This window comes from Spermophilus citellus (assembly GCF_964194105.1).
Source record: "Spermophilus citellus genome assembly, chromosome: 8".
Classification (NCBI taxonomy): domain Eukaryota; kingdom Metazoa; phylum Chordata; class Mammalia; order Rodentia; family Sciuridae; genus Spermophilus; species Spermophilus citellus.
The window spans coordinates 56321290-56347294 of record NC_138189.1 but is presented as its reverse complement, the minus strand read 5'-3'; the positions used below and the strand labels follow the sequence as shown (position 1 = coordinate 56347294).

Genomic DNA, 26005 nt, shown 5'->3' with positions numbered 1-26005 from the left:
CAAATTTAAGCCTGGCAACCTTTTTTCCTACCCCAACAGAGGAAAATCAGGTTAAAAAATTAAAGCCTAGATTCACTGTGTTAAAACAAGTTTTTTAAAAAAGGGGAGTGGTGTCAGATTTACCGTATCTTCATCTTCATCTTATTTGCAAGTCCATCTTTTCTTCTCACCCTAAAATGATCTAGGGCCTTCTATATTTCTAGTTACTAAGAGAGAAGGTACAGAAAGAAACTGGAAATACTACTTTGAATTCCTCCCCTACTTTTGGTTGTGGAAGACATCATAAATCAGTCACAGTTCCTCTTCAAGCTCTTTGGTAGGAAGTAAAGAACAGATTTTCTTCCTCTTCTTGGACAGAAGAACACATTAGATTAAGTATAATTACTGTAATAGACACCATTTGCATAGACAGTTGCTCTTATAATAGTATTTTTACCAATCTTCATTTGCTTGCCTTGAAAACAAGAGGAACCAAACTCTTGAGTTAAACCTTCTGGCTTCATCTTAACATGAACTTTCATTACTTTGAGATGTTAATGATAGGCAATGAAGATTCTGGTTTTAAGGACCCAGTCACACAGGTTTTATAGCAAAATGAACTTAAAATATCATAATTTCCCAACATATTTCTTCTATCACTAGAAATAAAATCTCGTGCAATTTGTATCATAAGTCATCAAACTTCTTCTACATGTACCCAAATATGAAAAGATCCAAGAAGGTAGGAAATTTCTCTCCGCCAGAATTTACCAGCTGCCTATGACAAATTTTTGGCCAGAGGAGGGCTGTTCCTAAAAAAAGAATTCCTCAAAAAGTCTTGTCAACCAGATATACCTAACCTAACCAGTGTACTGCCTTACCCAACTTCAAGATTCCTGGCAAACAACCTAAATAGTCAACGCTGCTTGGTAAATACTGAATGAAGCCAAATGTGCAAAAGAGCTTTGAAGGAAATCCTAGTGGTCTGGGTCTCCCTCTTCTGCTACAGGTACATACCTACCAATGTATCCAATATTTAAATGACCTTCTCCCTGATTATTTCAGGAGTTGAGCAGGTGGAAGGGAGGAGAAAATCCACATCAGCATTTGAGGGAGGAGGCATTCAAGGAGTCAAGAATTAATCTCAAGGCAAAGGTGGAGGGAAGTGATCAGTCCTGATCAAAAGAAGAAGCCCCTCTTTTGGAGAACAAGAATAAGTAAATGAAGATAGGAAGGACAACACCAGATTTCAGAGGATCTTTAAAGTCAGGAAATTCCAAACTTAACTCGATAGTTTCCAATTCGGAGAAGAAAAATGAGGGTAATAATATGAAAAGCACATTGAACTGGGAGAAAGTGGGAATAAAGATTTAGTTCTAAAGGTTTTTCTAACAATCCAGATCGGAGATGATGACGGCCCTATTTGAGTATTGCTGGTGGAAAGGAGAAGGTAAAAAGAATCCAAGAGCCATTTCATAAGAAGGAATGTAATTTCACCTTTCCTGTTCTTTTTAGAATTCACCACCCCTATAAACCTCTGTCATTACTACAAGTGCTGCCAGTTAAAGAAGAACACTGTCATAAATATTGCCTTTTTTAGAAAAAAATAGCAAAGTGTGAAAAAGAAATCTTCAAAACCACCCTACTTAAAAGAGAAAGAAAGGAAGAATAAGGTCACATAAATGATACACAATTAGCAATGTCAAGCATGAAGCCAACTAGAATCACACTCTCCTATATCAAAGGACAAAAGGAGCAAGAATCAGATACTTGATTTTCTGAAGTGAGCCATATATTACTGTTTCCACTTAACAAAGTAGAAAACTGGGGTTCATTACATAACTATCTAGTTTTGAAACAAGTTCCAAGTCCATGGTACTTGCTTTTTGTTTCTTGCTCTTTCCAACATAGCTACCTCCACTATAACCCTGAAAATGGGTTGGGGTTTCTGTCCTTTTAAAAATATGCCACTTTGATTTATTTGAAGCCGTAACTTCTTTATTAATCAGGAAGCATCCTTTTATAAATATTGATAAACTATATTCTTGAAATACATCTCTCCACAGGTAGATACAGCCAACTGGGAAAATAGCCCACATTCTTTTGAAAAGAAAGCAGATTCAAAACCCAATTGCTCTTCATTTCAAATAGGTTACTTGCTACAGGTTTTAATAGACAAACAAATATAAAACTAGAGAGATGATTTAACAATCAGTACCTGAGCCTGCTGTATCCCTCCAAAATTAACAACTGCCAACATTTCTTAGCTGTTTATAGTTTACCCAAACACTTTCATAAATTATCTCATTTAATGCTCACAATGCTCCTGAGGCAGAGGTTATTACTGTTTGAAAGCTAATCAACTATAGCTCCAAGGTTTAAATTGCCCAAACCATCACCACCCACAAAGGCTGGAATCAAGATGTAAACTCTGTTCTGACTCCAGAACTCTTCACATACTGGTTACCTTCCCTCAGGTAAAGTGCAAGCATAAAGGACGCATAATGGTCCATGTTACATGAGGCAACCATCATCTCTAATCTTTTCCTAGCATTGTTTAGCCACAGGTTCACTTGTAAATTTCAAAGAGTCAAGAATTCTTTGCTTACCTGGTCCTTCTCTGGTTTATCAGAAATGTCATTCAGACTGGAGGAAGTCAGATTCCTATGGGTCATGGCTGGACTACCTGGAAAAACACAAGTGATTTTTTCATTAAAGACATCTCTTCAATACTAAGACCTTGGTTGTATAATTCATAAACACTAGTAGACAAAGATGAGAATGATGATGATGCTTTTAAACACATTAGGATTCTCCTAAAGAATTTTCTAGAATTCAGGTTGGAGTACAAACGTGGTTAAGTGGAAAATATTTAAAAATCCCAAATACTTTAAAAATCTTATTATCTGGGTCTACTTCAAGACAAGTTAAACTTTGAAATAAACTTCTATGACAATAAGCATCAAGAGAAATTTCCTGGGCTAGGGTTATAGCTCAGTGGTAGAGTGCCTGCCTCGCATGCATGGGGTGCTGGGTTCGATCCTCAGCAACACATAAAAATAAAAATAATAATAATAAAGATATTATGTCCATCTACAGTTGAAACTGCCTCACAGTCATATTCTCACAGGCTCCCTGCTTCTCTGCATTTCCATTTGGCAATCTAAAATAAACACAGTCCCTTTTCCTCCTCAACATGCCAGACTTCTGCTTCAAGTCAAAGGATAAATTTCATCAGGAATACTACATGGGAACCAATCTTCTCAGCATTATCACAGTTGTGGATAAAATTAATTGGCAATCCCTCCAGTTATTCTAGACACTGTTACACACAAGTATAAAGAAAAAAACACCAAGAACAGTTATAGATCATGTTCAGGTGGACCATGTTAATCAACAGAATACTGAACTTGCATTCTGCAGTTGGACCTGAAACTTGTGGGCTTACTAAGCAAAAGAGTAACTTTTTCAAATCCAGGGTGTTTGACCCAACCCCTGCAGGGTGCTGAGCAATGCATTCATTATTAATCCTCAATGATCTGACTCAGGTTGGTCTTCACAGCAAAAGGACAAGGGTGGAAAAGAAGCACAGAGGTTCAAATAGAACATTGGCTTCGAAATCATCCTTTAGATTACAGACTAATTCCTTCACATAGAAACCCCAACACCTAATTTTACAAGAGAAAAAAACCTACTCCTAATAAGTTAATTCTATGTAAAAGCAGCTCTTTAAGTAATATAATAGCCTTTAACTACCAGATCAGAAAAATCATAGTTTTCTTGAGCTGGCAAGACAGGGTATTTTCCACTCTGCTGCATTTCATTGAGTAAGCATGGCCTAGATCTCTTAAATCCTTTACCTGATGGGTGTTTTATTCTAGGAAAATTTGAGCACAGGACATTATTTAAAGGAAAGCAACATTGGAAAAAGTGCTTCATAAGCAAAATTAAAAGAACCCCTCTGAAGGTGCTATTTTCTGCTTTGAACTGTAACCTCTTTCTAGTGTCCATACAAAAGACATCTGGTACAAACTTGAATGCCCCCAAATAATGCTGAGATTGATTCTAATAGAAATGATGAATTGATATAATTTTGCACTTTATATTTAAAAACAAACGCAGTTATTTGAACTAACACAGTGAAAGGTCTGCCTGAGTGAAGAAATCTGAATTACATACTCCTAAAGAAATGTAGTCTTAGCATTCCTAATAAGACTTACAAGTTAAAAGCAGCTTGTGTAGGATGAATACTCCAGACTGATTTCTAATTATCAATCAAATGTATGTTATTGGCTATGTTGAAATAATCTGAAAGCAGTTTTTCATTAAACAAGTTAAATTCCCTGGGCAACAGACTAAATATATTGATTTGTTTGAAAGCTCTATAAATACTGCAAAGGTATATTTCAGCTCAGTCACCATCCTAATTGCTACAACCATAAGGAGGTAAACAACAAATAGATAAGGTTTTTATGATAATGGTAAATTTGACTGATGTGTTAACTTTTCTAAGAAACCTCATATAGTACCTCATCATTTCTCTCACTTCTGAAATGTTATAGTGCACCTATCTACATTTATCCTAGAAGGTGGGGGGGGGGGGTTCAGAGGAAAGCCCAGGTTGAAGGAAGATGCAAGAAATAGATGAGAAAGAGAAGGCCAATGTTAAGAAACAATCAAATCTATTGCCCCTTCTTAACTTTATCCAATTCCCAGTATTAACAGCTTCACCAACATTTAACCTTGTGATATGCTGTAAGAGCTCAGAAGTCAAAGCTCCCAGGTAACTAAGCATATAATCAGTATTCTTCAACTTTTTTCCCCTCTCTCCCTATCAAACTTCCCACCCCCATTCCACAACACCTTGAACAGGGACAGATGCTTCCCAATGCTCTTAATCAGTGGTTCCAAGTGTGGTCCCTAGACCAGCAGCATCTGTATCCCCTAGGTACTACTTAGAAATGCAAAATTCTTGAGGCTCACCCCAGACCAACTCTATCAAAACTCTGCGGATGGAGCATAGCAACATGGGTTTTAACAAACCTTCTAAGTGATTCTGAAACATGATAAAGATTGAGAACCACTGCTCAAAATAAAATAGTCATCTTAACAGTGTATGTCTACTCGGAATTGGAACTGGAAGAAGCACATTTAAGCCGGAGTAGCCAGAAGGGTAATTCTAATAACTTACCCTCCTCCAAATCACTGCTCCACAACTGTCCTATCTCAAGCAAAATCATTTGATTAGCATCCTTACCACATAAACACACAAAAGAATCCTATTTGGTTTTTCCTTTGAGTCCTCACCTATACAACTAAATAAATAAATACTTAGTTTTGGAAACTCACTGATCAGACTTTTCCAGAAATGTATTAACCAAATCAAAGAAGACAGGACAAGAGCCAAATGATTACAAACCAGATTACATGTGGGAATCAGAAATTTGTGTGTGGATTTCAGCAAACCCAAGAAGCTGTTACACAACAGGTCCTTAACAACACATTCTATTGTGTACATTTTGCAACTGACATACACTAAGACACATTGTCAGAATAAATCAGTGCATTCTATTTAGAATTTGGGCCTAATAATACAAATTTATTATACTACAATCCTGAGGGAGTTGGGGGACTAGAGAAAAATGTCACCTTGTACCAAACAGATGAAATACAAACACACCCTAAAGTGGGACAGGTGGTGAATCACTCAAAGCTACCATTGCAGACCCTGCCTTTTCTTTTCTTTTCTTTAATTAGAGGTTTATAGCTATACAGAGTAGTTGATTCATTCAGACAAACTCATACATGCATGGAATTTGATTTCAGGACATACAAATGTCTTAGCCCTGCTTTTTATCCAAAGAAACTTTGTGGGGTTTTTTTAAGGTTTTTTTTTTAAGAGAAGAACTAATCTTGAGTGCATAGTCATAATTAATTTCCATATCACTGTTTTCTAGCCATAAGGGGGAAAAATAAAAGCTTTGTAGAATCACATTTTCAAGCAGTTTCACACAATCAAAAACAATTTCATTTGCAAAGTACCCATTTGGCAGGTACATACTGTTTCTATAAAAATTAATTACATTCTGTACTGTTTTAAAATCATTGTTATTCTTTAGCATATATGTAGCAATTCATAAAGTTCTTTGCAATTCTACTAGATAAAATGGGGTATAGAGAATGCATGGCATAGAAAAAGAATGATACTTAAATATGTACATAAAAATGTAAATATGTATAAACACAATCGCAGCCCCCTTACCTCAAACTACATAATGAGCCAACAGAGAACACAAGGACAAGTTAAAACAAATAGCTCAGGTCTACGAAATACACTGGGTTCTTTTTTCTTAAGAATATATAATATTTTCAGAATAAAAAATAACTAAGGTAACATACAAGTTACAGACATATAAGTTCATGTTAGAAAATTCAGAGGTGTGAATCTAATCTGCACTGTGTAGGACCATAAACTAAATAGTAAATGTAATTTCAGGAAAATGCATGTGCTATACTTTGGATATGGAATGCTCCCTACCCTTGTCCCCTGTATTGAAGTCTCAGTCCTTACCCTGTGGGACTGGGAGTTAGTGGAACCTTTAGGAGATGGGGCTTAGTAAGAGAAGGCAGGCCACTGGAGATATGCTCATGAGAGGGATATGAGGACCCCCCTTTTGAGTCTTCTATTTTTTTTTTTTTTTGCTTCCCATATACCATGAGGTAAACAGATGTTCTCTGCCACAACTTCCCACCATGATGTACTATTCTACCACTGGCCCAAAGCAGCAGGACCAAGTGACCATGAACTGAACCTCTAAAACTATGAGCCAAAATAAATCTTTCCTCCTTGCAAATTGTTTATCTCAGGTATTTTGTTGCAATGACAAAAATCTGACTAACAGCTTGTTAATGTGTTCTGTATCCCCATTGACCCCACTGATAATCCTCCCTGCTCTATAGACATAACAAACTTACTAAAGATGTCTGCATCCAAGCTTAATGATTAACTAATCTTTTTGAGTGCATATCTTATTTAATCTTCATATCAACACTGGAAGATTGGTATTATTATTACCACTTAATATTAAACAAATGAACTTCAAGAAGGTTAAGTTCATGATTACACAGCAAATGGTAAAACCGAAATTTAAAATTAGATTTCTTAATACCAGTCCCACCTCCTCTATAAAGAAAACTGCTCTATGCTATTTACACAAATAAACACATGTCCTTCATCATGTCCAATGAAGAGAAAGTATAATGTACAACCATGAAGAATATATCCTTTTTCCGTGCCAACTGTATACAATATAACATTGCTGAGGGTGTTTGAGACAAATATGTTCTGGGTTTTCAACTTAGCTGTTCCCAAAGACTGAATCTGTATTTCTTCACTTTTTCATTTTCATAAAGAAAAAAACAGGAAAAGTATTGAACTCAGCTATTCTGTATACCACTGTGATTAAGCAGCACCAAACCACAACTCTGTGACAAAGAAGAAAGGATGCTAAAAGAAATTACAATATAATTATAAGATAATAACACCACATGCTTCTAAATGTCCTACATCATCATAGCCAAGTGTTTGGGAAATTCCATAATGTACACAAAGCCAATTCTCCATTATTTCCATATTGGTTTTCCACATTTCAAGTTACTCCAACTACAACTTCTTCCCATTTCAACCACTAAAAACAGAAATAGAACAAGGAGATAAATCACTTAGAATACTTATAATAAATTTGAGACTATCTGGAAGGAATAGCTTAGTTTTCTATCACAACAGGCTATCAAAAGCAATTCCCACCAAAAGTAATTTAAAAATACGCAGATTATTAAGATTCCTAATCTAATCCCTTCACCCATCTTTTAAATAAAATGCAGAAATACATAAAATGCAAGTATTAGACTAAGGAAAGCTAAAAATATCATCAGTCATTAGGAGCTTTATGAAAGAATTTCATAACTAAGAAATCAGTTTGTCTATTTTTGTTTCATTTTAATTCTTTGGTTTAGGATGTTTTTATTGTTTGTTTGTTCATAATTTTCTATAATATAAACTCCAAGAGCCCAGAGCCAAGGCACTTGGTTTTGTCTTGTTCACAGGTCTAGCCTCAGAGCTTGGCATTAATGGAGCCTCATAAATATTGGTGAATGAATAATGCAAGTGGGTATTATCTGACCTCCATCTGGAATTACTACTCTAAACACAACAGTGCTAAGTCCATCTCCTATGGAGGGAGATGCTGCATGTACCCTCCAAGAGCCTTCAGACTTGGAAAGTCTGAGAGTAAATAAGGAAGAAGTCTGTTGCTGGCCCAGAACTAACAGAACCCAAGGACTCTGCCAAGCTGGCCAAAGGCCTGTCAGCCAACAGAAGGAACAGAAGTCAGAAGTGATAATGGGAAAAAGAAAAACCCTGCAAACCAAGAACCAGGAGTGAGGATGCAGGAGAAATGGGACAGGGTGTCCAGTCTGGGCCAAAGGAAAGGAGAGCCCTGGGACAAAGAAAAGCCAGAGGGGTAGGTGGCACTGAAATCACTGGAAGCACGTGATGAACTTGGAAAGTGAAAGAAATTTGCAGGAAAGACAACGACATAAAAAGACCCAGATAAATATCAAAGTATGTGAGTGAAGTTCAGCCAAAAGTGAAGTCATCCCTAATGTATGGGACAAAGATAACAGAGAAGATGCTCTTACATGGAGAGCTAGAAGTGTGCAGGGGTCAGATCACAGCAGGACACCTGTAACGAGGAGGTGGCAATCAATACTCTCTTCTTTTTTGTTAACATTTTAAAATTTTTAATCAATTGTTTTTTTGTTCTAATTTGTTATACATGACAGCAGAATGCATTTAGATTCATAGTATGCAAATAGAGCACAACTTTTCATTTCTCTGGTTGTACACCAAGTAGAGTCACACCATTTGTGTCTTCATATATGTACCTATAGTAATGAAGTCCATCTCATTATACCATCTTTCCTACCCCTTCCCTTCCCCTTTCTCCTCTATCCATAGTTCCTTCATTCTTCCCATGCTCCCCCCCCAACCTCCATTATGAATCAGCAATCATTTAGCTTTTGGTTTTTTGGGACTGGCTAACTTCACTTTTTGGTATTGGCTAACTTCTCCAACTCCATCTATTTTCCTGCAAATGCCATGATTTTATTCTCTTTTAATGCTGAGTAATATTCTATTGTATATATATACCACACTTACTTTATCCATTCATCTACTGAAGGGCATCGAGGTTGGTTCCACAATTTAGCTATTGTGAATTGTGCTGCTATAACCATTGATGTGGCTGTGTCACTGCAGTATGCTGTTTTTTAGTCCTTTGGGTACAAACTGAGGAATGGGATAACTGGGTCAAATGGTGGTTCCACTCCAAGTTTTCTAAAAAATCGCCATATTGCTTTCCAGATTGGCTGCACCAATTTGCAGTCCCACCAGCAGTGTAGGAGTGTGCCTTTTTCCCCACATCCTTGCCAACACTTACTGTTGCTTGTATTCTTAATAACTGCCATCTGACTGGAGTGAGATGAAATCTTAGAGTAGTTTTGATTTGCATTTCTCTAATTGTAGAGATGTTGAACATTTTTTCATATATTTGTTAATCGATTGTATATCATCTTCTGAGAAATGTCTATTCAGTTCCTTAGCCCATTTATTGATTGGGTTATTTGGTTTTTTGGTGTGAGTTTTTTTTTAACTTCTTTATATATCCTGGAGATTAGTGCTCTATCTGACGTGCATGTGGTAAAAATTTGCTCCCATTCTGTTGGCTCTCTATTTACCTCACTGATTGTTTCTTTTGCTGAGAAGAAGCTTTTCAGTTTGAACCCATCCCATTACTAATTCTTGAGTTAATTTCTTGCCCTTTAGGAGTCTTGCCCTAAGGAAGTAGGGGCCTATTCCGACAGGATGAAGATCTGGGCCTTCTTTTTCTTCTATTAGGTGCAGATACCACCCTCTTCTTTCAAAGATTGTTCTATACTCTACACCCTCTACTATCTAAGCCCCTTTGATACTCTTCTAACCTCAACTTCCTTCACTCAGTTAATAATAACACTGCACTAAACATTTAATTTTTATAGTGACTTAAAATAGGCAGCTTAATTTTTTGAAAAGTTTTTCATTCTCAACTACCGCCCCCAACACACACACAACATAAAATCACTAGTCATCTGAGAAAGAATTCAGAAACAGACCATGGTTGGAAAATTTATTAAAAAGGAAATTCCCTATAAAGTACTATAAGGAATCTGTTGTCCTTTCAATTATAATATTTGTGATTCTATAAAAGTTCTCTCAAAGGACATACTCATACACCTGAGCACATATATATGCAGACACACACTATGCATGCACACATGCAAAAATTAAAACTATGAACAAAAAACTTAGGTAGATATATCTAAAATACTTTGTGACCTTCTTACCTCACAGAAACAGAAAAGAGCAGTACCTATAGTGAGCCCATGCTAGTTAATAAAAGTGTAAACAGGGAAGGCCTATCAATGGCAGAATATGAGAGCAGTAAAGAAACATCTCACTGTCTTCATTCCAAAAAGGTACCAACCTAGACTGATATTCACGAAATGCCCCTAAACTAAGTTAAAAAAAAAAATATGAGTAGGTTCCTGCAGCCACATCATTGCAAGGACTGGACGTTTACCAGTGTGTGACTGGATAAGTTTGGGCTACTCTCTTGCACACATGTATAGACACCAAATACAACATAATAGTAAAATATTGTTCATTGGATTAAGGAATTCTCTGATTTGATGAAGTGAGTTTTAAATATTTTAAGAAAGCTACCAGTTCAAGATAATATACTTAGCATATGACTTAATAGATAGAAATATCTAGGAAGGGTGTGGAAGTAAACCTAACAAAAATACTAAAAAAGGGGGGGTGATAAGCCACATCAATGAAAATAACTGGCAAAAGAGAAACACAGACAAGAGACTTCAAACACTCTATAAGAAGAAAAGCAAACAGAGTAGTAGAATCTGACACTATTCAGAAATTATAGTGTCGAATACGTGCTGAGGGGCATGACGTCACAAAAGAAATCTTCCCACTCCTGAAGAAGCTCCATACTGAAAGACTCCAAGTAGATGGAAGCAGAGATGTAGGCTGAAAGGAACAAATTCATGGAAATACCATGCACCAAAAGTTTAACACCATCCCAGGGAACAGACTAACTAGCAGCAGCCAAGGCATTTACAACTGCCAGGCTCTTTACTAAAGAGAAACTCAGCAAAGACAAAGAGAATTAGTGTAGAGTCTGTACCACAGAGCCAAGCCCTGTGAATTCCAGCACTGTAGAGGACCCTCTTGGGATAATGCACTGTAGAGCAAGTGTTCTTTCTCAAAGGCAAATGAACAACTGAGGAGCATCAGGCATTCAGGAGAGGAAGGCAGATCACAGCAAGCATTTCAGAGATAACCATAAAGAAAGGAGACAAAATAAATTAGAAAAATAAGTATAATTTAGAACACTCAAAAATTCTTATTAATTAGCAGAGATCCAGGCTGGGGATGTGGCTCAAGCGGTAGCGCGCTCGCCTGGCATGCGTGTGGCCCGGGTTCGATCCTCAGCACCACATACCAACAAAGATGTTGTGTCCGCCGAGAACTAAAAAATAAATATTAAAAATTCTCTCTCTCTCTCTCTCTCTCTCTCTCTCTCTCTCTCTCTCTCTCTCCAAAAAAAAAAAATTAGCAGAGATCCAAGACAATAATCTATCTATAAAATACAGACAAGATTCTATGAAAAACAGAATAAAGAAAAGGTCTCAGAATGAATAAATAATTAGTTTAAACATATATAGGTACATTTTATATGTGTGTACACATATGTTTAATATATTTAAATATAAAAAACATTAAATATGTTTAAACTAATCATTTTGTTCATTCTGAAAGCTTTCCTTGTGTGTGTGTATATATATATGGGGGGGGGAGAGCATGAGCAAGAGGGATGATTATAACAAATAATACCCCTGCCAGGCACAATTACTCACACCTGTAATCCCAGTGACTTGGGAGGCTGGGACTGAGAGATCACAAGTTTAAATCCAGCTACAGCAATTTAGTAAGTTCTTAAGCAATATAATGAGGCCCTGTCTCAAATAAAAAGGGCTAGGGATGTCACTCAGTGGTAAGGTAAAGTGTCCCTGAGTTAAACCCCCAGAACAACAACAACAAAATTCAAAATCCTCAATACAAGAGCTAGAAAATAACAAGAAAGTCTTCCAAAAAAACAAGGAGACTGGGTGGACAATGCCAGGAAACGTAGAGAATATATCTGAGTATAGCGAATCAATCCAAGAAGCCTCATATCTAATTATTAGGAGTCCTATTAGGTCAGAACAACAAAAGGGAAGGAAAGAACACTATGAGAGAATAACCCAGAGCTAAAGGACATGCTTCTTCCACTCACAAGGGCCTCTAGGGGATAATAAAACAAACCACAAAAAATTTTTTAAAAAAATCCCAGTCTTGTATGTAGATGAGTCATTGTGAAACTTCCTCACACCAAGAATGAAGAGAATATTCTAAAATGTTCTGACCAGAATTAGATCTTGGAATTCTCTTAAGCAGCAGAAACCAAAGTTCCATGGTAGAAGTTAATGGAACCCTGTTTTCAAAGTTCTAAAAAAAAATTACTTTCAATCAGGGATTCTACATGCTTCCAAATCATCAGTCATGGGGGGAAAAGAAAGAAAAAATTTCAGGTGAAAAATGTTAATATTAGTATACCCTTTCATACAAAGTTACCTGACCATGTGATTTAGCAAAATGGGGTAATGACTAAGGAAGGGGATATGTGGTCTCCAACTTTGGAGAGCCAGGGAAGCAAACCTCAGAATACCCACCATGCAGCAGGCCCAGGGACAAGCAGGAGGGTGGTAAAGGGGACAGGGGAATCCACTGAAGGGGCAGCCCTGCCAGAAGGTGACACTCAGGCACACTACAGGTGCATTAGCATCACTGCAACACTGAAAGAGCTTGAGAATACAGTAATAGGTAATTTTTAATGCAATTCAAAACTCTAGTTTAAAAAAAGATGTTCACAAAAGAAAATGTACTTACAGCTCATTACATAGTTTTAGAGTGAACTATATTCATGCAGTCATAATACAAATTCTATTTATGGATTCCTAGCATTAGAATCAACTGACAGAGAAAGCACACATTTATTTATAGATAAAGATGAGAATGTAAATCTAACCAGTATTGACAATAAAAGTAAAAGAAGCAATGACAGAAGCCTGAAGTGTCAGCATTAAGGAAGGGCCAGGGACAGGTCCAATCTTTCAGTCCATGAAATATTATTTATAATTTTTTAATTATGGCAAAGGAAACTTTTTCTGAAATCTGTCTGAATTATTAAAGATTATAATCCATAGCTGGAGTTACCAAAAATTCTTACACCTTAAAAGTATGAGTATGTGCAGAAAAAGCACAATATTAACAAGATCCTCTGTGTGCAGTCAAATAAATATATAGATGTTGACATAAATATAGATACAGATGTTATAGAAACAGACATAAAAATTTAAAAGGTTAATAGACACATTCTCTGAGCCTCCACTTAACAAATGTAGCCCCCTCCCCTTGTGCTCTAGATTTATGGCTCACAAAACATATTTGGGGAAAAGTCATTCAGTTGGCTTCCTTGTGTGACCAACTCCTCATGACCTTGCTGACTGCATGTCCCACTTGACTTGTATATACCTATTCATAAGCTCATCTTCAGCCAAAGTGACATTTAGGGTCCTCCTAGAGTTACCCTGGGGAATTCCAGGCAGAAACAAGAAGGTCCAGGATTTCCTTCTTATTGAAAGCTGAAGCTGAACTGAGAAGCTTGTAGCTCTCAGTTCATACTATCCTACTTCTAAATCACCTCTACTAAGAAGTTGGAACTAAGAAGTTCCAAGGGTGAGGGTATTTTATGACCCAGACCTGCCTGATAGTAACTTCCATGATCATTACTTTTTTTTACTAAGCATGATCTGGGAAAGAAGATAGAAGGGTGGCTCACATCTTTCCTTTCTGGGAAGAGCCTACTGGATCCATAAAAAGAAGTAAAAGAATCATGCCAACATGTTATTATAGAAAGAAGACAAAGCAAGAGTAAGAAAAGATTAGCCAATTGAGTAATGATCATTCATAGGATTGTTATAAAAACTAAACAAGAAAATGCATAAGAAGGGTCTTCTCAGATGTTCAATAAATGTTAGTTTTCTTTCCATTTTTCCCTGCAATCATGCCACTCAGAACTCAAGATGCTTAGGAAACTGTGAAGTACATTTGCCATTGTGAGGTCCCATAACCAGTCATCATTTGTAATTTTCCAGTCTAAGGTGATGAGTTCAGAGAACTGAGAGGTTGCAATTCTAACTGATATCTTGAGGTTTAGGTTGAAGTCATCTAAGTCAATTCAATAAATGAAGACTGAGGACTAAATAGAGCTATTCTTAATCACACAGGGGATATGTGGTCACACCAGGCAAACCAATGTGAGACAGCTTCTAGCAAAAGTGTTAGACGTCTCATTGAGTGCAGGGGTCATTAACAATCATTTACTTCAAAAATCTATGCAATAAGCACCTTACTTACATATATTACATTGTGGGTATAAAAAGGTCTTTAATGGTAATTTCTAATATTCTTTTGAGGAGCTGTGATCTAGTTTGTCATTCTGATGGAGGACAAGACACACTTTTCTACATTTGCTACTAAAATGGTGTGGAGGATGAGCTGGTGGAAAAAAAAAGAGCAAGTGTTAAAACATATGAAGCATCATGAGGAAAAAAAGCAGAGATTTTGAGACTGCTTCACTGAGTCTAGTTATGCTAGTTAAAGATTGCTTAAATCAGTGGGCAAAGGTAATTTCTTTAAAAAAAACTCTATTTTCTGCTGAACCAAGATAAAGAGAAATGAAACAGAGAATAAGAAAGAAACACTGACTAGGAATAATGTGAACCAGAAGCAGAACTTCAGCTTCTAAAATCCTCTGATACAGTACTACTAAAGTTTTCTCACAGTTGTACATTATCTGTGGACCAGGAATACAATACAGAGGGTACAATAAATTTAGATGCCCCAGGGAAAAGTCCCTGGAAGGTTGGGCATGTTATTATAGATGTGGCTCATGTAATAACAGAGTCAAAGGGCACCTGGGTGCCCTCTAACCTACTTTTCAAATGTGATTCTTCCTATAACATTAGATACAGCTAGTTTCCTACTATCTGCTTACATACTTTTGCTGACAGGAAATCTGCCACTTATGAAACAATCCCTTTCACTATAGTGAAGTTCTTCTTATATTTGGTAAACTGCATCCACACCCCAGGTAAGCAGTAGCATTTTCAAAGACCAAAGTCAGTACATACATTACATTCAGAGTGCCAACTAAAGCACACACTTGCTCTGAAAGACTGATTTCCACTCAAATACACATAATTTATATTTTTCTTCTTAGAAATAATGTACATCTTCATATGTTCCCAGGCTTTACTGAGAATTTCCATACATAGAAGCCCTCACCTTATCTTTGACAATTCTCTACCAGCAGGGAGCTAGTCCATAAAGTTCTCATCCCTCCCAGAAGCTAGTGTACAAAGGGCCTTTAGTGGGAAATTCTGTACCCTTGTACAAGAGGGAGATACCTATATCCTCACCAAGAGGGCTTTATCAGCCTGAATTTAGAAAAAAGTAAATCTGAAGCAGTCCACAGATGCTCTTTGAAAATCAATGGATTCTAGAAATGAATTCCATTCTTATCCAGAGACATAAAGAGCCTAAAGCAAATATCTTCCTCACTACAATGTTCATCCATAGGTCTAATATTGTTCTCTAAAGCAACAAAGCAAGGTCTACTTTCCTCTACATATAAGTATTAGGCCAGCTCTCTTGGGCCAACTAAGGATGACCATGCCTAGATGTCTCAGTGTCTGGTCACCTCTTAGATGGTCTCCAGGTTATAATTCTCTTCCACCAGATGGGAACCACTTACCCACAAGGACTTCTCACCCTACACATGATAAGCCTAGCTTATCATAAACATCAGTGTTCCTCTTATGGTAAACAGGTTTAACTGGCAGATCTCTGAAGACAGGGACTGTGTGTCTTGATCACTGTATATTTCCAGCACCTTGCTGAGAACTGAGCAAAGAGTAATCCTCAAAAATATTTAAGGGAATTATCCAGGCAGGAGGATCACAAGTTCAAAGCCAGCCTCAACAACAACAAGGCGCTAAGCAACTCAGTGAGACCCTGTCTCTAAATAAAATACAAAATAGGTCTGGGGATGTGTGTGACTCGATGGTTGAGTCCCCCAGAGTTCAATCCCTGAGTACCACCCCCCAAAAAAGTATTTAAGTGAATGAATGAATTTTACAATCCAAATGAATTATTATAACACCTCAAAATTCTATCACTATATCTGGAAATAATGAAATTATTACCAGTAAAGGGAGAAGGAACCTTCCTAGTTCATAGTTAAAATAATCACTTTTACTAAAGACCACAGTTATAACTATGATTGACATTTTTTACAAACAATAATACAATGTGAGCTATTAGCTGGAAATCCTTCATACACATTCTAGGCACTTCCCTAGAAATGCAGACAAAAAGTTTCTAAGATGGCCTTTGGAAGTTGGGGAAATGATTCAACCTTGAGACTTTAAACCCAGAGCCCAGCTTAAATGTGTGCCAGATGTACAGATTTGACTGAGGAGAAATCTTGACATTATAATTGGATTTACCCTGTTCTTCCTCAAAAAGGATACTGATATTAGTCTCTCCACCACATTTACCTAAAAAGACCGTACACCAGTTTGTAACCATGGTTACTACTTACAGAACACATAGTGTACAGCTTTCTGAAAACAAAGTTGGTCACAGCCCATCATAGTTTGTGTACTCCAACTATTGCCTGGGGTTGAGAAGAATGGCCTTAGAAGACAGAAACATCCCAGAAAGTTATGCTTTGGAATGCTGACTTGTTGCCTCTCACTGAGGGACACCAGGAATTTCATATTCTGAGCCAAAACAGAGAAACTCTGAGTCATCCGTGACCATACTTCTTTTTAGCAGACAAGAGTAGTATCTGTGGCAAGAGTAGTATCAGAATGAATGATAAGCAGAGCGAGGAATGAAGAGGGAAAATGTCATCTGGAGTCTACACTGAGTGCAACGCCAGTTAACCTATCTCCTGGGTGACCTCAAACACTCCCTTTCAGACAGGTAGGGTTACAGAAAAGAACCACCTCAGATTCTCATGGGTTAACCCTACTGTAATTGATTTCTCACTCTTGACACTGACTACTGTGGATTGACAGGGACATGGTTCTGTATCTCTGTTCTTATACCAGGACCCAGTTGTAGGTAGCAGCTACTCTCTAGAACACTGTTGGTTGGAGGAAGAAGAGTTGAGTGATGTGTGCACTGTCTCTAGAAGCTCCCCCTGGGACTGGTACCCAGTACTTCTGCTCACAATTCCTTGGCCAAAAAGCAAGTATGTGGTCACACCTAACCTCAATTGGGCAAGAAAGTACAATCTTCATAAGTTCTCCAAAAAGAGGGAAAGCTGGAATATTTGTGAATAACCCTAATGACTATCATAAATACATAACCTACTGATCCCAGGTGCCTTCAGCTACAAGAAAAGCCAATGATGCCTACCTCATAAGAATATTCTGTGGGAACCACGTACATAAATGTTAGGGAGTACCCATAGTTGCCCTGGTTGTGATATCTCAATAATGGATAGAATGACCCAGTCGGCCAGAAATGGAGGCCATGGGCAGAGAGACCAGTCATCAAAATTTACTACTATTAGAAGCTAGAGAAAACCCAGAGCTTCCCCCATGGCACTGCAGCCGGTCAGTTTTGGGATGATGTTAAAAATACTGATCTGATAAATCAAGAAAAGATGAGATGTTACCTCATCTTTTCTCTCATTTTCACATTAAGTGTTCATTTAATCAACAAGTATTATAAAATATCTATGTGTCAGACACCATATTAGACCCTGGGTGAAAAAAATAAATCATTTTTTCTTATCCCACCCCATCCCCCCAAAACAACCTTTCTAATAATCAGAGTTTATGCCCAGTAACAGTTCTCTATACCACCACCATCAATAAATAAATAATACAAACAATAAAATCTAAATGAATTTGAGAAATTAGTCATCAATCCTTCCAAAACTTTTGTTTTGTCCTAAAGTCAAAAACAAAAATGTAATGATCTATTTAAAAGGTTTGTCTCAAGCTCTGGATACTACATATTCTGCTTAAGTAGATGGAACATATTCTATTTCCTCTCTTTTCTTTAGATTGACTAAACTCTTAAAGACACTCATAAAAGATCTTCTCCATAACAACCTGGTGGGGAAAGAGATATAGGTGTGACTGACAACACATGGTTAACAAATAATTTAGCCATGATGAGAATCATGTGGATGAACTGGTCCAGTCAAACATTTACTGAACATTTGCTAAGTGTGTGACATTATGCTTGGCACTAGGAACAAAGACGAATGGGATGTGGTTCAAGTTCTTTAGCCACTTTGCCAACAATGCAGGTGTGATGATAAATCTGTGGGGGCAGGAGAGCTGGGCTACAAGAACATAGTGAGGGAGAAGCCTTTGGTGGGATAGGAGAAAGGAACAAGAACAACAAGAAAAAAAAAATTCTCCTGGAGGAAATATGAACTTCAATGACAGGTTAAAATTTAGTCACATCAAGTGGGGGTCACTAAACAGAATATGTGAGACAGAAACACATGCAGTCTGGGCATGTGAGGATCTAAATCTAAATTACTTGAGCTTGAAGTACAAGTGTGGAATGCCAAAAGATGATTAGGGAGTTAAGAATGACCAAGTTAAGAAGCATCTCACAGGCTAGAAAACTTGGGCTTGATCTTACAAATATTAGCCAGACTAGGGACCATGAGCTTGGACTTAATAATAATAGGAAGTTCACTCAAGGTTTTTGATTTTAAAAAAAGTTACACTTGTAGCTTATTTAGGTTCTTCTGGCAGTTGTGAAGGATTAATTTAAATATGTAGTAGTAGTAATGGAAGGATTCATTTAAAGAAGTAATAACAAAGGCTTGGAAAAGAAGAAGCAATTGAAATGGTCCACAAAGAAGATGATAAGGCCCTGAAGCAGAGCAGCTATAACAAAAGAGTTCATGATGGGCAGGAATTAATAGGAAGCAAAGCAGCATAAGAAGATGGAGAATGGAGAATGGAGAATGAAGAGGAGTCCAAAATAAAAGGGGTTCGTTGGCCTGGCAGGAGAATGGATGAGGGTCCACAGAGCTGGGAAATGCATTCAAAGGAGTAGAACTGAAATGTGAATTACCAGGACAGCCATACATATCATAAACATTCAGCTAACCACAGAAAGAAAAACCCTATTTCTGAAGATTCTGCCAGCAATTTTCATCAAAGTAAATTTCTACTGTTTGCTGCCAAGAAGAAATTTCATTATTAACTTTGAAATTGATATCCACAGCTAGAATATTACATTTGCTTTTCCCCCTCGTCTCTCTCACTCACATGTGCACAGACATACTAATTCAAGTAGGTAGATCTTCAGTTGTCTCCAATAATTACATCCAGACATTGTCGGGTCTAATAAGAGTATTTTATTGTATATTTGCATGAAAGACTCTCTATCAGTTTCAAATTACTCTAGTCCACCTCAGAAGTCCCCTGGAAGACCACAGTTCAATAGGTTCTTTGGTAGACCTTGAATTGGTAAATCCAACCTCCTTCATTAGAAGAGAATTCTCATCTTCCTCATATAAGAGTACATGGTGAGAGGGAAAGATTTTCTGTATACTGGTTTTGCACAGCTTCACAATGCTGACACACTTCAAAGTCAAGGCTACAATTCCTGTTGTGATTGGGTGGTAGTCATTAATGCCACTAGTCAAATACTAGTGAATCGATACCTTCTGGGCATAAACATTCCTTGAAGTAATGTGTGGATACATGACTAACTATGTCAAATGAAATGTACGGGTACGAGTTTAACAGGCAGCCTACGCATTACCATGAATCTTGTCTGCTGCTAGTGACTGTGGAAACATACGTTGAGCCTGAATCCTGATGAAGGATGTTGAGCAGTGCCCCCTAAACACCTACATTAGATATGCAGTAGCATGAATAAAAAAGAAACTTTTGTCATGTTAAGCACCTGAGATACAGAAAGAGGGGGGTTGTCACTGAAGCAAAATCTAGCCCTTCCTGACTACTAGTTATCATGTTCTTCTTATCCCCTTAAAATTATCCTCTATCAAGTATCCTTCACCAGGGTTCTCTGGGAAGCCAAGAAGGAATCAAAGTCACAAGCAATTAGTAAATATCATGTCTTAATGATTCTTACTTGGCCTTTTCTTTCAATACTTTCAATTATTATCAATAATTTTTTAAATTTCTCATTTTAGTCATCTGGTTCTGTTGTTCATTCATTCATTTATTCTATACTTATTGATTCACTGCTATGTATAAGGCATTCTACAAGACACAACAGAATAAATGTCAAACTTTTTGGCCTCCTTAACACACTTAAACATTAAAAATGTTATTTATCTAGATCACATCTACCAATATTTACCATATCAAATCAACTTAGATGTCTGTCAATAAATTAAGAAATTGTGATTTATATATACAATGGAGTTCTACTCAGCCTAAAAGAAGAATGAAATTATGGCATTTGCCAGTAAATGAGTGGAAATGAAGAATATCATGCTAAGTGAAATAAGCCAAACTCAGAAACTCAAAGGTCAAATAATGGTTCCACTCCAAGTTTTCTGAGGAATCTCCATACAGTTTTCCATAGTGGTTACACCAATTTTCATTCCCACTAGCACTGTATGAATGAACCTTTTTCCCTACATCCTTGCCAACATTTATTGTTACTGGTATTCTTGATAATTGCCATTCTGACTGGAGTGAGATGGAATCTCTGTATAGTTTTAATTTGCATTTCTCTAATTGCTAAAGACCATGAACATTTTTTCATATATTGTTGATCATTCATATTTCTTCTGTGAAGTGCCTGTCATGTCCTTTGCCCATTTATTCATTGGGTAATTTGTTTTTGGTTTTGGTGTTAAGTTTTTGGAATTCTTTGTATATCCTGGAGATTAATGCTCTATCTGAGATACAGGTGGCAAAGATTTTCTCCCATTCCAAGGCTCTCTCTTTGAATTCTTGATTATAGTAATGCAGCCACATCAATGTTTTTGGCAGCTCAATGCACAATAACTAAGCTATAGAACCAACAGATGAATGAATAAAGAAATGTGGTATATGTATACAATAGAATATTATTTAGCCATAAAGAAGAATTAAATCATGGTATTTGATGGTAAATGGATGAAGCTGGAGACTATCATGCTAAGTGAAATAAGCCTATCTCAAAAACACAAAAAGGTGAATATTCTGATACATGGATGCAGACACACAAGGTGGAGGGATACAGAATAATAGTTCAGTGGATTAGACAAAGGGGAATCAAGGGAAGGGAGAGAGGATGAGAAGAGGAAAGACAGTAGAATGAATGGGACATAACTTTCCTATGTTTATATATGAATAAATGATCAGTGAAATTCCAAATCATATACAACCACAAGAATGGAATCCTAATTAGAATAAGTTATACTCCATATATGTATAATATGTCAAAAATATACTCTATTGTCATGTATATCTAAAAAGAACAAATAAAAAAAAACATGAGAGGTCAAATGTTTTCTCTCATATGCAGAAGCTAGAGTAAAATAAAGGAAAGGGGCAGAGGAGGATAGGATAACATAAAGGTAAAGGGAAGCTCAGTAACGTAGAAGGACAGCGAGAGGCAGAGTACAAGAAGGGCAAGGGGAGGCAATGAGAATGGATTCTTAGAAAATTATGTTATACATATATATAAATATGCAACAGAGAACCTCACCTTTATACAGAGGTAGAAGGAACCAATAAAATATAAACAAACAGGCAAGTCAAAGACTAGGAGAGGAAGGAGAATGGGAGAGGGGAGGGAGGACGGGAGGGAAAAGAGAGGACCATGAACTGAAATTGAATTCCATACATGAGTTTGTCAGGATAAACTCAACTAATATGTATAACTATTACACTCTAATTTCAAAAAGAAAAAACACAAACACTTATCACATCAGTAATTAAAACAACAATTTTTAAGAATATCAATTCATTAATGTAAGATCATAATAATAAATGCATTATGTCAATGAATTCATATATTTTCATTAAAAAACTATTTTTCAAAATAAAAAATCACTATAAAAATGGTGTTGAAGTATGAATGCTGATTAGCTATTTAACCATAAAAAAATGACATTTTTGAAGATCTCCTTTATTATCTTATGGGATATAACTAGATTCTCATGTTTGCGTCTGTGTTCAATTTGTTGAGAAATACTATTTTGATTGAATTATATGAAGAAAGTCCTAAGACCTTTCAAACCTTCTAAAAGCATCTTAGGAGGACCCAGGGTTCCTCAGTCCCAACTTTGAGAACCAGGACTACAATGCAAGGGCAAGAATAGCTTTTATTAGATGACAGTATATACTTTAGGTTTTTAAGATCTCTGTTACAACTCTGCCACCATAACACAAAAGTAGCCAAAAACAATACATATCAGCTAATGAGCATGGCTTGGTTCCATGACACTTTATTTACATGATCAGGTTACAGAATGGATTAGTCCATGGGCCAGCCTTTCCATACATGTGATAGAAGATATCTAAACAAATTAGACATTGGGTGCCCTTAAGAGGCAGTAATACATGCCTACGCACTACAGTACAAAGTAGAATAAAATAAATGCCACTGTGAGAAGTCTAAGAAAACATGCTTTTAAGGTTCAAGGTCAGTAAACAATACCTTGAATTGGGAAGGCTTTAGGAGAATGTGTCTTAAAGGAAGTCTTAAAGGACAGAGGGAAGTTTGACCAAGTTTCAGGAGGAAGCAGAATATTCCACGCAGAGAAGTGATTGAGGGCAAAGGCACTAAGAGAGGGAGGTGCCCAGCAGATGCAAGTAATGGCAAATAGCTACTGAAACAGGGCATAAAGAGGAGCACAGGATCCATTCCCAACTTTCCAAGAAATCTCCATACTGCTTTCCAAATTGGCTGCACCATTTTGCAGTCCCACCAACAATGAACAAGTGTACCCATTTCCCCGCATCCTCGCCAGCACTTGTTGTTGTTGGATTTCTTAATGGCTGCCAATCTTACTGGAGTGAGATGGTATCTTAGGGTGGTTTTGATTTGCATTTCTCTGACTGCTAGAGATGGTGAGCATTTTTTCATGTACTTGTTAACTGATGTGACACAGCAATCTGTATACGGGGTAAAAATGGGAGTTCATAACCCACTTGAATCAATCTGTGAAATATGGTATAATAAGAACTATGTAATGTTTTGAACAACCAACAATAAAATAATTTAAAAAAAAAAAAAAAAAGAGGAGCACAGGAAAACGAAAAACTGCTTCCTCAGCTTCAGATCACTGTGTAATGGGCCTTGAATGTTAAGCTCGGGGGCTTGGATGATGTATGAAATGCCACTGAACACTCCCTCATTAGAAGGTACTTATCAGCCAGGTTTAAGATTAACAGAAGTGTAGTCTGCGCTTGCATACGCCCACCCATAGGCAGTGACCCCAGGTAACAGGCTTTTGGATCAGACTCAGCAAGAGGAAATGCGAACCTGAACAAACCCAATGACAGTAAGAACTATAAACGAAGCAGAGCAGGCAACAACACAGATGTAACACTGGACACCTTTGGTGGGCCACTGCAGGTGGAGGAGGAGAGTGCATAATCAAAGGGCATGTTCAGGCCCAAGACTGAGAGAAGGCAAAAAGATGGTAAGGACCAGGAAAGTCAGGAAGAGGGACAGACTGGGTGATGGGAAGACTTTGGTGATGAAACTCTTTAATTATAAACATACTACACATATCACCACCCATCCTTCTGTCAAGCATGAGTTTGAATCCTCACAAATCCCAAAATCCTCTTATTGACCACATAAGTATTTTATAATTTCAGCAGACTGTCAAATTTGTGTCCAAATCTGTGCCTCTAAGTGCAAAGTAACAGAATTTCTAATTTTTTCTTCTTTCTCCATTTCATTCTACTCATACCTGCTTAGCTTCAGCACAGATTTTTGTCTATTATAAATACAATGTTAGATATCAATGAAATAATTCATGAGACTTCTTTTAGAACTCAGGATAAAGAGTATCTAAAGTAACAAAAAAAAATGAAGAAGAATTGGTTAGGACTATCGATATTTTAAGAACATTGTCACTTGTTCTTGCATACCACAAGTTTTCTGAATGTCTTATGTTAACTGAAAATAGAAGTCAGATTGGCAAAAGACATCTATTATTCCCTATAGTCTTTTGAAAATTATGACTATGAACAGCTCAAGGAAGGGAACTTTTAAAGTTATACTTGGATTTGCTTTGGCTTTTAAAGGCCAAGAACATATGTGAATGGTACAGTAAGTGACCCAAATAATATTCCCATTCAAAAACAAGCCTATATGAACCTGGCGAAGAAAGAAACAGAGGAATGAAAACTGAAATGCTTGGAATCAAAAATGAAAATGTTCTAAATTCACTGGGCAATAAATAGCTGTGATGTGTTGGTTATTCCCCACCCCAAAGGAAAAGTGAGATGGAGCTCAGAAAAACTAAGCTAAGAATGTGACAACAAAGCAGAAATGTAGAGGAGCCCTAGCCCAGAAGAAGAATCGGATGAACAAGAAGTTATACTCTATTTATGTACGATGTGTCAAAATGCACTCTACTGTCATGGATAACTAATTAGAACAAAGAAAAAATAAATTAGAAAAAGAAGTCATCTAATATTCTGCTAGTGAAATGTGTCTTCAAGGATGGCTGCTACATGCATGGTGGGGACAGAGAGCTCACCTGGCATGCCTCTGTGAGCCCATCACCCTTTTCCACAAATGCTTTTCCATCATCCTCCTGAGGGCAAGCCTAGCCTTCTCCCTCTCCCTTGCCCAGAGTTGAGTAAGTTGCCAAGTCCTGCAATTCCATGCCCATTGCAGAGCTTGCATGTCCCCTCCTTTCAACTTCCATAGTCACCATCCTAGTCCAGATCCTTATTCCCCTCATCTCTGGTCAACTGCAATTACCTCCTAAATCTATCCCATTCAAAGAACCCCTGTCAGATTAATCTCCCTAATATAAAGGGGAGGGGAAAAAAAACTTAGGCCTTCCACAAAACAACTCAATTATTTTGCTATGTTAGCTCCCCAATGTCCTGCTGTCATTCCCTCTCTGCCAATTTAATGTGTCAATTTACTGTACCTCATACAAACTATCTTTCATACTTTCTGGTTGCTTTTGTACTTTTTCTCTCGGTCTAGCATGGTCTTTCAATGTCTCATCCTGTTTTCACTATTTATGAAAATATGACCCATTCTTTAAGGTTCATGGAAAAGTCTGTCTACCCTAGGAAGAATTCTTCTCCTAATTCTTTTTGTAACCCACCATCCGTTCTGCTAATAAGCATTTCAGAGTGCATAATACACACTACTGTTTTATATTCTGCAGACAAACCCGTCTGCCCTCTACTCTCCTGGGTGGCACTTACCATGCTTCTCTCAAAGTGCTGTTGTCATGTTTCCCTCATCTCCTTTTCTCCAATTGGATGTCAACTAAAAGAATAAGAGCTCAGGGAATAGCTATTGAATTAAACTTGCTAAACTGAACTCTCTGGATTCTCCATTTTCCTAAAAAAGTTTTTAGTTTATTTTCAAGAAAAACTTCTGGGACAGAAAAAACTAAATTTTTTAGTCAAAAAATTTTCATCAATTCCAAAAATGTTCCAAAAAGAAACTAAAAAAATTATAAGAAAAAAAGGTCCCACTTATAATTTAGTTCTTTTAAATTCTAGGGTCAAGTTGTGTAGGCTAATTAGA

General features: G+C 37.1%; 1 protein-coding gene across 9 annotated transcripts in view; it reads right to left on the bottom strand.

The window, feature by feature from the left end:
• The window catches only part of SLC4A4 (solute carrier family 4 member 4), a gene marked incomplete at its 5' end in the record, with an annotated part of 343701 nt that overhangs the window by 145777 nt on the left and 171919 nt on the right, over positions 1-26005 (bottom strand). For all 9 annotated transcript variants that reach the window (XM_081303368.1, XM_081303374.1, XM_081303369.1 and 6 more), the window contains one exon: positions 2589-2665. In XM_081303368.1, the coding sequence (XP_081159494.1) occupies positions 2589-2665 (77 nt within the window). The remainder of the gene's footprint in view (positions 1-2588; positions 2666-26005) is intronic.